This window comes from Tachyglossus aculeatus, chromosome 1, assembly GCF_015852505.1.
Source record: "Tachyglossus aculeatus isolate mTacAcu1 chromosome 1, mTacAcu1.pri, whole genome shotgun sequence".
NCBI lineage: Eukaryota > Metazoa > Chordata > Mammalia > Monotremata > Tachyglossidae > Tachyglossus > Tachyglossus aculeatus.
In genome coordinates, this window is record NC_052066.1 from 82,743,639 (window position 1) to 82,758,633 (window position 14,995).

Consider the following 14,995-nt stretch of genomic DNA (forward strand, 5'->3'; position numbering starts at 1 on the left):
ATCAACACAGAGTACTCATATCTTCAGTAGTCCTAAGATTCTGGTATATTTAATACTACCATGTCCCTTCCTCTCATTTTGATTTGCTCATTCCTAAGTATGATGGTGGATTCTGAAGCCCAGGAAGATGCAGACAAGCCTACCTGGGAAGCACATATAATTAATTGCCTGGGATTGTTTTTGCTAGGTATCTTCTATGTGTGGCCAACACTGTGCTCCCCTGATTCTCTCTCATTTCAGCTGCAGTTTTGCTAAGGTCACAGCCCCACACCTTCCCATCTTCCGTGGGTGATGACTTTTAATCACAATGTAATTTAAGGATAAGGATTTACCTGCTTGAGTTCCCTGTTAAACACATTAAGGTTCTTTAAACTAAAAGAAGGACCCAGCCAGAAGAAAAAAAAAAATGAATAAGAAATCACCCTCTTTTGAAATATTCCCAAACTTAAAGAGGAAATGAGTTTTTCTTTTGGGGTTTGTAGCAATCTTCACTTGTGTGACCCTTAAAAGCATGGTTCACATACACATAAACCTTCTATATATATATACACATACATACCTAAGCAACCACAATTTCATTTCTTCAAAATTTTATTTCAATTTAAATTACAGGGCCAGCCAGATTTTCTGGTAAGAAATTCACTTTCCTCAGGAGGAATGAAACGCTTTTAAGTAGTTACAACTGTATACATCTCTACTTTTATTTTAAAGGGTGAGTCACATGAAATTATTGTTTTAGCATCTTAAGCCTTTATATCGAAGTGAGAAGAAACCATTTCCAGTACAATCGTTTTTTAACAGGAACCTATTAAATGATCACAACTCTAAATACAACTCTTTCTTCGATGCAAACCCTCAAATGTTTTGACAAAGTTTAGGAAAGGAAAATAAAAAGTACCATAGCAACTCTCTCCAGATAGATCCCAAATATAATCGTTAGAAAGTAGCGCTCCACTCTATGCTTTTTATCCCATTTGCAGCTTTATGCATTAGCCTTCAGGATTTGTATTTATTTTCAAAGTGGAAGACTTTTATGTTCTGGAGAACATCTTGGCAAGCAATGTTTTCCTCCACTCAGCCACGACCACTGACTTAAACGAAACCTAAACATACAAGTACTGAGCTGTAAAACCATCTACCTTCGAGGCCAGCCATGCCTTGCAAAATACGTAAGAGAGTTGATTTTCCAGAGGTTCAATACCAGATTACAATTACCTTGTCTGGGACAGTTTCAGAGCATGGAAAAAAGACCAATTATAATATTAAGAGTCATTTTTAATTAACCAGAACAGAACACATCAATTTCCTGAAGTCGTCATTTCATTACCCAGCTTCCCTCACGAAGGCTTTAAAATGAACTAAAACATCAATTGGGAGTCCGATTCTAACAAATGAAAATAATTTAATTAGCATAGAGGCTAACGAAGGACAAATAATTGTATAACTTCTTCAATCAGCTGCAGTCGTGCTGAATTTAAAGTGGCAAATTCTGATCTCTAAGTTTACTAATTGTGATCTTAGCATCACTAGAAAATGAACAGATACCATTCTAATAACTTTAGCTATATTCTTGTAGTTGTTCTGCTGTGGACACAGTAACAAAAAAGTGATGCAAAATCAGTGTTGCTTCATAAATACTGATAATGGGCAGCATTAAAGGAACAAGAGGCAGAAAAAGGATTTTTTTTTTTCTTTAGGGATCTAAGGATAAGAACTTTTTAACCCAGAGAAGCAAAAGTTTTAAATTATTCAGTCTCACAGCTATTATACTGGATTACTTACTCTAAGAATGAAAAGGTGCTCTACAGAGGCTCCCTCTTCCCTCCCCCCCAAAAAATCCCCAAATCAGCATTAATCTAGCATAATCTTTATCATTTGAAGATATGACGAGTTCATAACATTTCAAATGAAGAAGGCCAGTACTACCCAGTTGGAGTACAGTTTTCCTGGGATCCAGTTCCAAATTCTGGCCTTTTCTAACTGATGGCACTTCATTAGATAAGGAATACAAAAAATTTGGTGCTTTCCTCTTTAATGCTGCAGGAATTTAGGAAATAGCAAATCAGCATTTCCATGTGATCCGAAGTATTCAATTCCATATGAGCGTTCACTTTTGCAGAAACTCAATATTAGGTAATAGTTACAGACTAATACAATAACATTCCTCTGCTGTACAAATTAAATCATTTTAAAGAAATGAGCGGCCTAGGAGTTATATACAAAAGAAACCAGTAAGCATTGTTGAAATGAAACGCAGGATGTCTCTGCTGGCTTTACTGCTTAAAAATCCCTTCAAAGTAAAACAACACAAACCCTTGAACTTCTCAATGTTTAACAAGTCTAGTCTCAGAAAAATCAAATCAAAAGTCAAAAAAAAATTCTAGAAAGCAGTGAAAAGCATATATATATATACACATTTCCTTATGAACCCTCTGAGGTTTTTACTTTTGAAAAGTTTATAAGGTTCAAGACGTATTTGCAAGACGACTGTTTATCCCCAAAAGCTCACATCGTAGATACACTTCCCCTTTGATTACAAATAAAGCACTGCACATTTTTTTTTTAAATCAAGGCATACAATCTGATTATATTATGGTGCCAAGTATGCACAGGTCACATTGTGCTCATCTCTCAAACAAGGTAGTGCAAACATACAGATTGAATCAGATTTGCAAGCATGCAACCTGCCACTTAACTACATTTATACCTTCACTCCTAAACCAAACTATTAATCTATATGTTTGCTTTCATGAAACTAGAATTTCTTTAGGACTCCTAAAACAAGCGGTGTCTCTGAATTCGGAAATGACACAAATATCAAGAGAAAGTCCACATTGTGCTCTAATGTGCAAGAAGCAGCAGCTATGTTTTTCAACTTGGGCTAAAAAAATGAAAAAAGTAAAACGAAAAACCGTTCACTGAACAGCAGATTAGCAGAAATGTTCCTCATGAAATCGATAAAGAGTGCCTGATGCTGAATATCTAACAGCAAATGCTGAATTTCTGTTTAATATTTTAGATGTTTATTGGAGATTAAGCTTCTTGTTGAGCTGGTCTCTTCAAATCCCTGATCTGTTTAACTAAATAGGTCTTCTCATCGTTAAATTGTTCGTCCTCGGTCCTGTCATTCTGAAACTTGCTGAGGAACTCAATAAGTTTGGTCTGGTTCTTTAGAAGGATATCTAATATTGGCTGGGTCTTGTTAGGATTGGCTACAAACACCTGCAACAACAAGAAAAAAAAACACTAGCTCACTCAAAATGTAATTTCAAAGTTTAAATTCTTTCTTTTCAAACTACTGTATATTAAAAACACAACTCTAAAAGCAATCAATCAACTGTATGCATTGAGCGCTTACGGTGTTCAGAGCACTGTAGTGAGTGCTTGGGAAAGTACAATACAATAGAGTTGGTAGAAACCATTGCTGCCCACAAGAAGCTTATAGTCTAGACAGGGAGAAAGATGCAAAAATAAATTACAGAAAGGGGAAGTGGGAAAGTGTAAGTTTATGTACCTAAGTGCTGTGGGTGGGGTGAACGTCAAGTATTAGGGGCACAGATACAAGTGCGTGGGAGATGCAGAGGGGAGGGAGAGGAGGGGAAATGAAGGCTTAGTCAGGGAAGGCCTCTTGGAGGAGATGTGACTTTCATAGAGTTTTGAAAGCGGGAAGAGTGGTGGCCTGTCGGATATGAAGCGGGGAGGGAGCTCCAGGCCAGGGGGAGGATGTGGGCCGGGGGTTGGCAATGAGATAGATGAGATCACGGTAAATGGGTAGGTTGGCGACAGAGCAGCGACGGGTTGGGGAAAAGGTAAAATGGTTCACCAGAGAGAACCTCGGAATTTTACACTTTGTATGTGATACTATTATGTGAGGACGAAGAAAAAGCCCTCGAAACGTTAAATTCGGTGGTCAATCTCTTGGCTCTTACGCTTTTCTTCTTTCATCATCATCATCATCAATCGTATTTATTGAGCGCTTACTAAGTGCAGAGCACTGTACTAAGCGCTTGGGAAGTACAAATTGGCAACATACAGAGACAGCCCCTACCCAACAGTGGGCTCACAGTCTAAAAGGGGGAGACAGAGAACAAAACCAAACATACTAACAAAATAAAATAAATAGGATAGATATGTACAAATAAAATAAATAAATAGAGTAATAAATATGTACAACCATATATACATATATACAGGTGCTGTGGGGAAGGGAAGGAGGTAAGATGGGGGGGATGGAGAGGGGGACGAGGGGGAGAGGAAGGAAGGGGCTCAGTCTGGGGAGCCTTTCATTTTTAACTCACCGATTATTACTAAGATTGCTTTGGAAGCATACAATGCTTAACCGTTCAAACAAAAACTGAGTTTCTAAGCAGGTCATGATTTTTAAACTTGGAACAGTACGGTGCGTAAGAGCAGAGCGCTTTATGATTCTTTGGAATCATCAAAATAGAAAACGGCCAAAGACACCTAAAATGCAACTCATATTTAGAAAAATAAGGGCCCCCATTAATCAATCATATTTACTGAGCAATTACTTTGTATAGAGCACTGCACTAAGTGCTTGGGAGGGAAAATATAACAGAGTTGGTAAATACGTTCCCTGCCCACAAGCTTATAGTCTAGAGCAGGAGACCGACATAAACAAATTACATATACGTAAGTGTCATGGTGGTGAGGGTGAGGTGAATAAAGGGAGACGCAAAAGGGAATGGGAAAAGAGAAGTGGTGTGGCCTAGCGGAGCAAATACGAGCCTGGAAGTCAAAAGGACCTGAGCTCTAATCCCAGCTCTGCCACTTGTCCTCTGCGTGACCTCGGGCAAGTCACTTCTCCTTCAAAGGAGGGTCTCAGTTACCTCCTCTGTAAAATGGGGATAAGAGTGTGAGCCTCATGTGGGACAGGGACTGTGTCCAACCCGATTAACTTGTTTCTACCCCAGTGCTTAAAACAGTGCTTGGTACATAGTAAGTGCTTAACAAGTACCATAATAAAAGGAAGGGGAAAAAAGGGGGAAATGAGGGCTTAGTTGGAGAAGGCCTCTTGAAGGAGCAGTGTCTGTAATAAAGCTTGGAAAGTGGGAGAGTGATAGTCTGTCAGATATGAAGAGGGAGGGTGATCCAGCCCAGAGGCGGTCTGAGGGCAGGGGCAGGAACAAGATGTAGCTCACCTCGCAACAGACTGCAAGCTAGATCTGTGAGCCCACTGTTGGGTAGGGACTGTCTCTATATGTTGCCAATTTGTACTTCCCAAGCGCTTAGTACAGTGCTCTGCACATAGTAAGTGCTCAATAAATACAATTGATGATGATCCTAAATAATTTTTAATAGAAAGCTGTCATTTAACAGCTTTGTCCCTTCTCTACCAAGGACGAAATAACTGACAACTCTAAGAGAAAGTGGTGGGCGCCTTTTCTCTTTTTTTTTAATGATACACATTAAGTACTTATTTTGTGCCACACACCGTACCAAGCACTGGGGTAGGTACAAGCTAATAAGGTTAGACACAGCCCACGTCCACATGGGGCTCACAGTCTTAATTCATTTTAGAGATGAGGGGACTAAGCCACAGCAATGTTAAGCGACTTGCCCATGGTCACATGGCAGACAAGTGGAGGAGCCAGGATTAGAACTCAGGCTCTTCTGACTCCCAGGCTTGTGCTCTATCCAAGCTGCTTCTCACCCTTTTGGTAATACTGAATTCACTCATTTTGGAAATAGCATTAACAAGAAAAACTTGCATATGCCCCAGCACTAAAACGGCAGTAGCTCTTCAATCTAGAATATGCCTTCATCCTTATAAAACTATAAGAATTACTTTTCAAAATACTTTTAGTCAATATTGATGATGGGGAGAGTTTGTTCCATAGCTCACAGCTGAACGACTGAATTTTAAAAATAAAAGCCTCCATTTATTCATTTGTATTTATTGAACACTTACTGTGTGCAAAGAACAGTACAAAGCGCTTCGGAGAGTACAATATAACAAATATTTTATTTTGTTAATATGTTTTGTTTTGTTCTCTATCTCCCCCTTCTAGACTGTGAGCCCACTGTTGGGTAGGGACCGTCTCTATATGTTGCCAACTTGTACTTCCCAGCGCTTAGTACAGTGCTCTGCACACAGTAAGAGCTCAATAAATACGATTGAATGAATGAATGAAATGTAAAACAAAGAACAGAGCATCACTTGCATTCAAGTAAAAAGCAGTTTCAGAGCCTGGAAGGCAAACTGAAGGAAAATTATTGTACAGGAAAAATATAACTGGTATTAAATCAGTAAATCCACTTTTTTTTTTTTTTTAACATTCCCTAACCCTTTGCTTCCTACCAAGAGAATTTTGATCTAGCACACAGCATGTTTAGAATTTATAATGCACTTGGTATTTCGTTAGTAAAAGGTTTAGTCAATTATATCAGCACATAAAGGAGCTTTCTGGTTTTGTGATACTATACCTTAAAGACATGAAACGCCTCGAACTGGATATTGCGACTCTTGTCTCGTAGAAGGTTCATCATTAATTTGAGATTTTCAGGTTTACTGATGTATTTTGTCATAATCGTGAAGTTGTGTCTATCTAATAGCAGTTCACCAAGGAGCTGAGAAAAGACCAAGACAGTTAAATCATGACCTGAGCAAGAGACGTTTAGGTAGATTTCTGGGGGCATAAGCCAAAATAAATGTTTGCACAGTTCTCTAAAACTGATGAGAAATACTGAACCCAATTCCCAAAGGGTCTGAAACACCACTGGGATTCCACTGGGCATCCTTGGAAGTTGCATTATCTCTTTGAGGCTAGAGGGATGTATTTAACACACTGAAGTCGTATTGAATGTCCTCAGCTTCCAAAAGTGGTTGACCAGCCCAGGAGAGATGCGCTGCGAGATTTGGGCTCATGTATCTCATAAAAGCAAAGCTTTCAGGAAGAGAACTTACAAAATCAGTTCTAACAAATCTCAATAAAAATAAGAGTTTTCTAGAGAATGAAAATGATAAATGAACCCTGACTATCGCCCTCTGCAAAAGCACAACCGAGTCTTCCAAAATGTCACCACACTGTAACCACAGTGGCAAGTGTTGTCCAAAGAATGTTCTCTAATTCCCAAAATGTTGTGTGAAACCAGGTGTTACAGATACATCCCTGAATCGTTCCCCTGTATTGTATGTAAATGATTATCATTGCTACTTTTCAGTCAGTCATACTTTAGGATTCTGCTGTACACGCAAGCTGCTCAATTTTGGTCTAGAAACTGTCTATTTACTTCATCTGAGTTCACTACACTTCCATTTCTCAAAGCCCATCCCAAATGGAAAAAAAACCACATTTTTACATCATCTTCAACCATCAAATAAAGAATTTCAAGACGAGAAGTCATTACGTATCTTCTCGTAGATGACAATTCACCTGCATAGTCCAAATGAATACTGCCCCTTGGACTAATAAAGCACAATTTTGTAATTTTGAAATTCATTTTCTTCACAATATGAAAATACATCCATTAAAAGTGTGGCTTGAAACTAAATAGGCAGACCTCAATTATTTCTGGAATTGTTTCTTATGGTAGCACTTGAGACCATTTTAAGTTTTTTGGTAGCAGAAAAGTTAGGGTCTGATAAAGGCTAACAAAGGCAGTACAACTTCAGAAGGCCGTCCTTTAATGTTCACAAAAGTACTTCGTCAAGTGGACCAAGTGAATTCAGTGTTGTACTAATTAGTCATAACTTTCAAGTTCCACTCTAATCAGGTGGTAAACCGATAAATACAAGAGAATTATTTATCATCCAAAACATAAAACAACAGTAATGCCTAACGGAGTGAATAAATAAAACTATCTACATTCAGAGATATACTCTGCCTTCTGCTTAAAATTTAAATTTCATGTAAGTGCTCTCTTTCACTAAAGGTCTGCCCTATTTAGACAACTGTCCTATATTTTTAAAAATAATCAAGTAGCATAATTTTGTTTACCTACTTCGTTTGGAAGATTTTGGTGTAGCTTGTATTAGATTTAAAAAATTCAGTGGTTCTTGTCCTTAGCTACTTGAGACTGGAGGTGGTTTTCTTTTAAAATTTAGCTCAGTAGTGAAATTCTTCTTAAGCAAAATTTAATAACAGGATATTCAAGAAATGAGGACATTAAGATTAGACTGTTACTGAAAGCACATTTAAGATTCCAAAACACCAAGACTACTTTTTCCATCTGGCAGTGTGGCCTAATGGAAAACAGTCCTATAGTATTAACTATGCAAAACTGACAGTTAGGAGCCCTGGGTTCTAATCCAGGCTCTCCCACTTGTCAGCTGGGTGACCTTGGGCAAGTCACTTAACTTCTCCTTGTTTCAATTTCCTCACCTGTTAAATACCTTTATTCCTTACCTCAGACTGTGAACCTCGAATGGGAGAGAGCCTGTTTCTGATTTGATTTTCTTTTATCTACGCCAGCACTAAACACAGTTCTTGGAGTAATTGAATGCTTAATGAATATCATTATTATCAACATCACTCCTCCCTAATTGATAACGATGTCTAGACTCTGACCCCTTCTAGACTGTGAGTCTGTTGTTGGACAGGAACCGTCTCTATATGTTGCCGACTTGTACTTCCCAAGCGCTTGGTACAGTGCTCTCCATGCAGTAAGCGCTCAATAAATACGATTGAATGAGTGAAGGAAAAATGAGATCAGCAATAGTGCCATAACTGTATTTTCACTACGTGTGTGGAAAAGGTACAATGGCAGAATTAGGGAATGTTCTTTCCAACAGTCCTGGGCTGTTTGGACAGAATGCAAAGTAGGGTTTGTTGCAGACTATACAGTGAATTCTAGTTATATTGTGGGTTTCGAGGGACAAGGTACCTTCCCTTTTTTTTACAGTTTATTTAAAGACTCAGAGGTGAGAGGTGCCCAAGTCTCATTTCAGTCCCTGGGGTAAGACCCAAGAAATAGCTCCGATATTCCGGGGGTAAATAGCTTAAGCAAGGCACAGATCTGAAATGGTAGACTTGAGTTCAGCAGTTCAGTGAAAATGTATTAAAATGATGTGAAAGTGCTTGGAAACATAAAAAGGGTCAGACAGACTCAAAGCATTAACATTTCAAAAAGGAATGAAGTAGGATTCAAGAAACGTGGCCTCAGGATCATGAAATCTGCCATAAATCAATATATTATAAGTATCCAACCGACTTAAAGGAGGTGATTAATGGAACTGTTTTATAGCATGAAGTAAAACTTCCATACCTTGAGTGACTGTCTTTTCGTTACATAATTTTCTGAATGAAGTAGCTTCTCGTATTCACTAAAGAACTAAAGTGACAAGAAAACAAGTCAGGGCATCTCAAAATATCAGAATCATTCCCGAATAAATGACAGTATAACAAGGCCAGAGAATTCATGCCTACAACGGACGGGCATTACAATATCTCTGCTTCTGTTTGACTGTGGGCACTTTGAACGCAGTCGCTATGCCTTTTATTTTAGTTCATTTTCCGTACCACCTACCTCAGGGTTCTGCACACAGTAAATGCTAAATAAACGTTGATGATCATGAGCTTGTGCCTTCTAAAGAATGAGCCCTATCACGTATTTAATCTCCTCATTATCAGCATCTTTTTATAATGCTAACTTTGGCTCTGAAGAATTTTGAACACTCCTTTGCACAAAACAGCCTTATTGGGTCTCAACACTGTTTTTCAGAACAACTTGAAAGAAAACACCCCAAAAAACCAAGATGGAAACATCCAGTAGATGGTGCTTTTTAACCAGGAAGCGATCAGTCTGACTAAAATGTTACCCTTGCGACTGAATAGAAAAGTTAGAGAAGTAATCCCTCTAGTGGAGACAGAAATAAGCCAAATAATCAAAACCTAGGCAAATATTACCTGATTAGAAAAGAGAACAGTTGTCACACCAAAGTCACCACTTAATTCTAGCAATTACTTCTGGTCAGTGGAATCAATTCTCTTGAAAACCTAGCAGTTTTCTTAAATGACTGGGTGAGACTTGGTGAGAATAGGTCTGGTAGAGTCAAATCACCAAGGAAAAGGATGATTTAAAAAAAACACGTTTTCTTTCAAGAATGGGCTAAAAGTCCAGGGCCCAGACTGATATTACTTGCCAGGGGCAATAAAGCCACACACGTGTAGTGTGTCAAGCATGGAACGCCCTACCTTTTCATATCCAACATTCACTCTACCCACCTTCAAAGACTCTATTTCTTCTTTTCCCACCCCCTTTTTGTTTTGCTTTTGAACTTGTATTTGTACCCTTTAGTCACCTTCCCTCAGCCCTACTGCACATACATACATATCCATAATTTATATTGTCTGTCTTCTCCTTTACACTCGTTGTGGAGAGGGAACATTGTCTACCAACTCTATTAAACTGTACTCTTCCAAAAACTTAGTACAGCGCTCTGCATACAATAAGCACTCAAATACGACTAATTGAGACACGGGGATAAGTGAACTGTTAAGGAAGAAAGATATACTGAAAGTACTCAGGGAGAGTTAGGGCTGGGATGTACTGAAATTGGACCCTGAGCCTAGTATACTTTTATTCTCCAATTATATTCCTTTCCCTAGGAGACAGCGGTAATGATGGGAAACGGTAGAAAGGGGAGGGAAAACATGAAGGAAACACCTTCTTCTCAATCTTTAGCACATTAAGGTATGTAAACACCCAGGCATGGTAAAGACACGTATACTCTCAAAACTAGAATGGATGTCTGGGGTAGGAAGTAGAACTAGGACAATCCTGATAAGGTCAATGACAATTTAGGTCCCAGCATTCATTTTTCAATGCAGAAATGATTACATTAGAAGACTGCTTTCACCAAGTGAAATATCCAAAATGAATATGAATGAGGCAGGAAGAATTTCATTTTAATTGAAGGCAATTCAAGTATTTCATACAGATACAGTAAAGCAAAGCCTCAGACAGGGCTGCATCTAAGAGGAAAAGCACGGTGCACTAAAATCAAGGCAGAAAGTACCCTTTCCTAGCTGTAAGGATTATGAAACAGGCAGGCAAAAGCAAAAATAGTGCCAGGAGCCGGAAGCCACATGCACAACAGCACAGCAAGAGACCATCTCTTTGTGTGCATAATGTGGTTGTGTCTATGGGACCCACACTGGGCTTTTCAGTCACACATGCATCCTTAAGTGAATTTCACAGTTGTCTGTGCTGTCTTCTTGGAGACAAGGAACACATATATATTCCCTCTCCACAATAAAATTACGGATATGTATGTACGTGCAGTAGGGCTGAGGGAAGGTGACTAAAGGGTACAAATACAAGTTCAAAAGCAAAACAAAAGGGGGGTGGGAAAAGAAGAAATGGGGGCTTTGAAGGTGGGTAGAGTGAATGTCTGTCGGATATGAAAAGGTAGGGCGTTCCATGCCAGAGGCAGGACATGGGCGAGGGGTTGGTGGCAAGACAGACGGGATTGAGGTATATGTGTATACATATATGTGTGTGTGTGTCTGTATGCGTGTGTGTATATATATATATATATATATATATGCATATATACATATATATGCGTGTGAGAGATATATATATACTCACCCTATCGTAATGCTGTTCCAAAAATTCTGCACTCAGCAATTTATGTCTTGTAAGCAAGTCCTGAGGAAAGAAAACTGCATTTACTCAAATGATCTTAAGAGTTGATTCTAAATATGCTTAGATTCCAAATCATTTTGCTCAATCAATTATACTTTTCAAAGTACTGTGTCCAACTCCCAGGGCCTTCCACAGGGAGGCTTAACAAATACCAGTAACTACTGTTTAGGTAATCTTAATGAAAATTGAGAAACCCCTTATTAAAAATAATATATTTATTGGTGAAACTATTTCACTCCTACTAACCTTAGTTTTAATAAAATTGTAATAGCTAAGAGAGCCATTAAACAGAAGAAACTAGTTGTAAAAGATGATGCTTCTCCTAAAAGGCTAATGCAAGCACATGAGCAATTAGGGACCAAAACAAATCTTGTTGCTATCTAGAACAATTATATTTTTTATTTCCAAGCTTGGGAAATATTGCCTTTCCACAAGGTCATAAACAACTGTGGCTAGATGAGTGGAAAAATTAATATTTATTCTGTGTCTGTCATAAAAGGATACCACCACCAAGGGATTATCAGTAATCTTTTTACACCTCTATCTTCTCACGTACTTTTTGCAGAGGGAGGAGCCACTTTCATCAAACTAAAACCCGTGTTCCTTTTCTCAAGTTGCAACAGGTATTTAAAGAGGCTCTATGAGGAGGGTCATGGACTTGCAACTCAGACGACTCAAAGAGGAACTTATAAAGTCAGAAGCAGAGAAACTAAAATGTACAGCAGAGGAAGTGGAGCAAGGACGTTAAAGAAAGGATATCAACAAGAGGGCGTGGGAACAGGCTATGAAATCAAGGACTATTTGGTTAGTGAAGGAGGTAGTTCACTAGATAACTTGTTTTTGTTGGCAGTCATAAAACTGCACAAATCACTCTATTACAATTTAATTTCCCAGGTAAACTATTAAGTAAAAGCACTTCGCACCATCACCCCGTGAATATTACCAAGTTTTCTCAGATTTTGAAGAGGTTTCTGTAACTGCTCTTCAAAATTAAGAATTCATTCCACATTTCCTTTCAGGAGGCACCACATAATTACTTGAAATTCCTTGCAAAGAAGCTATTGCTATTTCCAGACTTTTGTATTTGGAGATATTCTTGATGATAAATTGAAGGACAAAGGTTAATACACTACCACAGGATATTACATTTTGTATTTAGCCACTTTCTAAAGATACAGAATGAAAATTCTAAAACCTCATGAATAAGTCTCAAGTGGAAACTCCAAAGTGATGAGTTTGCATTCCTACCCCTCACTCCCAACCATTCACTGTGGCCTCCTAGTTCCTGAGCCTTCTTTCTCACTCCTCAGGCCCCAATGTCCTTCCTGTTTCTTCGACAACCTCCTTACAGATACAAGCAAAGCAACAACAACAAAAATTGCCTGCAATTTTGACTTCTTCCCATGGACTGGGAGGCACAGCGCGGCAGGGCACTCAGTCAAATGGGGACAGTAAGGTTGTTGGAGTTCTGCAGAGACCAGGTGTGTTCCAGAATCTTGAACATCCTGAGCCCTCGGGGAGACCCAAATCTGAATCAGATTAGGATATGGGGACCCTCGCCTCCAAATCCATCACCTGGGGGTGGGAGGGGGAGGAGGAGAGGAGGAGGAGGAGGAGGAGGAGAAAGGGCAGGCCACAGTGCAGCTTAGACACTGCTGCATTTATATGATAAATGCTGCACTGTTGATGCCCTGGACTTCGGGGACCACAATTCCCAGAGCTGCGAACATGAGGCAAGGCCTCCCTGGAGCAGGCCCAAGGACCTCTTCCAGTCTGGTCTAGGGAATCAACCAACAATGTTTACTGATTGACTGATCGATCTTTGGGGACTTCAATATCAATGGGGATATTCCCAGTGACCCTTCCATTGCCGCTTCCTCTTACGCCTCACCTCCACTGACTTCCTGCTCCACCCTACCTCACCTCCTCACCAACTCGGACACACCTTCCATCTCGTCATCACTAGCCACTGTACAATTTCTACCCTCACTGACTCAGGAATTCTTCTATTCGACAACAACCTCCTCTGTTGCCTTCTCTCCCACCTATGCCACCAAAATCTGAAATCTGTCCGGTTCCTCCACAGAGACCTCTGACCTTTGGACCGCCTCCAAATTTCTAAAGTCATCATGCCCCATTTTGTCTCCATATCCAAACTACCGTCTCTTGATACACAAACTGACGTCCTCAACACCACCATTACTACTGAACTCGGCTCCCTTGTTCCCCTGCCCCTCTGCCAATCTCAAATCACTAACCCACAAGCCTGAATCACCTTTGCAGTACACTTCCTTCCTTCCTTCCTGGGCACATGCTGCACAGAGCAGCTGGTGGAAATCCAGACATGAGGCTGACATCCATCTCAAGTTCATACTCGCCTGCTTTAACTCTGCCCAGATCATTATTTCTTCACCCTTAAAAACTCAACCAATCGTATTAAGTGCTTAATGTGTGCAGAACACCATACTAAGCTCTTAGGAGAGTATATAAATACAATATAAAAAGAGTTGGCAGACATGATTCCTGCCCACTATGAGCTTATACTGCTCACACCAACTGTATCAGACATTTAACTCCCCCCTCAAACCCTCTGTTCCCCCATTTTCATCATCGCTTGCCTCTAAAAACCTAGCCACACACTTTATTGAAAAAACAGGTGCAATCACCCCAAAATCTCCTCGGCTCATCTCCAGTCCCTCCTTCCTTCTGCCCTTCAATTCTCCCATATTTCAGAAGACTACTTGCCCCCTCCCTCCTCCATCCCTGGCCAACAGCTTCTACCAATCACTCTTAAATGGTTCCTTCCTCTCTGCTTTCAAACATGCACAAGTACTCCTATCATAAAAAAATCCTCCCTTGACCTCACAGCTACCTCCAGCGATCACTCATCTTCCTTCAACCATGCTTCTCCAAATTCCTTGAGTGAATTGTCTACATGCACTGCTTGCTTCGCTCCACAGAAACTCTCTGCTATAAGATCTACAATGACCTCCTCTTTGTCAAACCCAACAGTCTCTACTCCACGCTTTTCCTCCTTGACCTCTCACGTGGCTTTGACACTGTAGACCACCCCCATCGCCTGGAAACATTAACTAACCTCGGCTTAACTGACACTATCCTCTCCTGGTTCTCCTCCTATGTCCCCGGCCACTCCTTTTCAGGCTTTTTTTGTGGGCTTCTCCTCTGCCTCCCACACACTACCTGTGGGAGTAACTCAAGGCTCAGTGTTAGGTCCCCTTCTGTTTTCCATTTCCACCATTTGCCTTGGAGAACTCATCTGCTCCCACAGCTTTAACTACCATCTCTACGCACCTGGTTCCCAAATCTATTGGTCCACCCCTATCCTCTCTCTCCTCCTCTGTGGTCTCCCATTTCCTTCTAC

At 40.0% G+C, this 14,995-nt stretch overlaps 1 protein-coding gene across 7 annotated transcripts in view; it reads right to left on the reverse strand.

Annotated features, from left to right (window-relative positions):
- Positions 1 to 573: 573 nt before the first annotated feature.
- Positions 574 to 14,995, reverse strand: part of CAB39 (calcium binding protein 39) — a 93,273-nt gene continuing 78,851 nt past the window's right edge. For 6 of the 7 annotated variants that reach the window (XM_038765068.1, XM_038764989.1, XM_038764915.1 and 3 more), the window contains 4 exons: positions 11,557 to 11,616; positions 9,229 to 9,294; positions 6,448 to 6,591; positions 3,034 to 3,222 (listed from right to left, as the gene is read on the reverse strand). In XM_038765068.1, the coding sequence (XP_038620996.1) occupies positions 3,034 to 3,222; positions 6,448 to 6,591; positions 9,229 to 9,294; positions 11,557 to 11,616 (459 nt within the window). Of the gene's footprint in view, positions 3,223 to 6,447; positions 6,592 to 9,228; positions 9,295 to 11,556; positions 11,617 to 14,995 lie in introns of all 7 variants that reach the window. The other variant, XM_038765222.1, reaches the window with a different exon arrangement.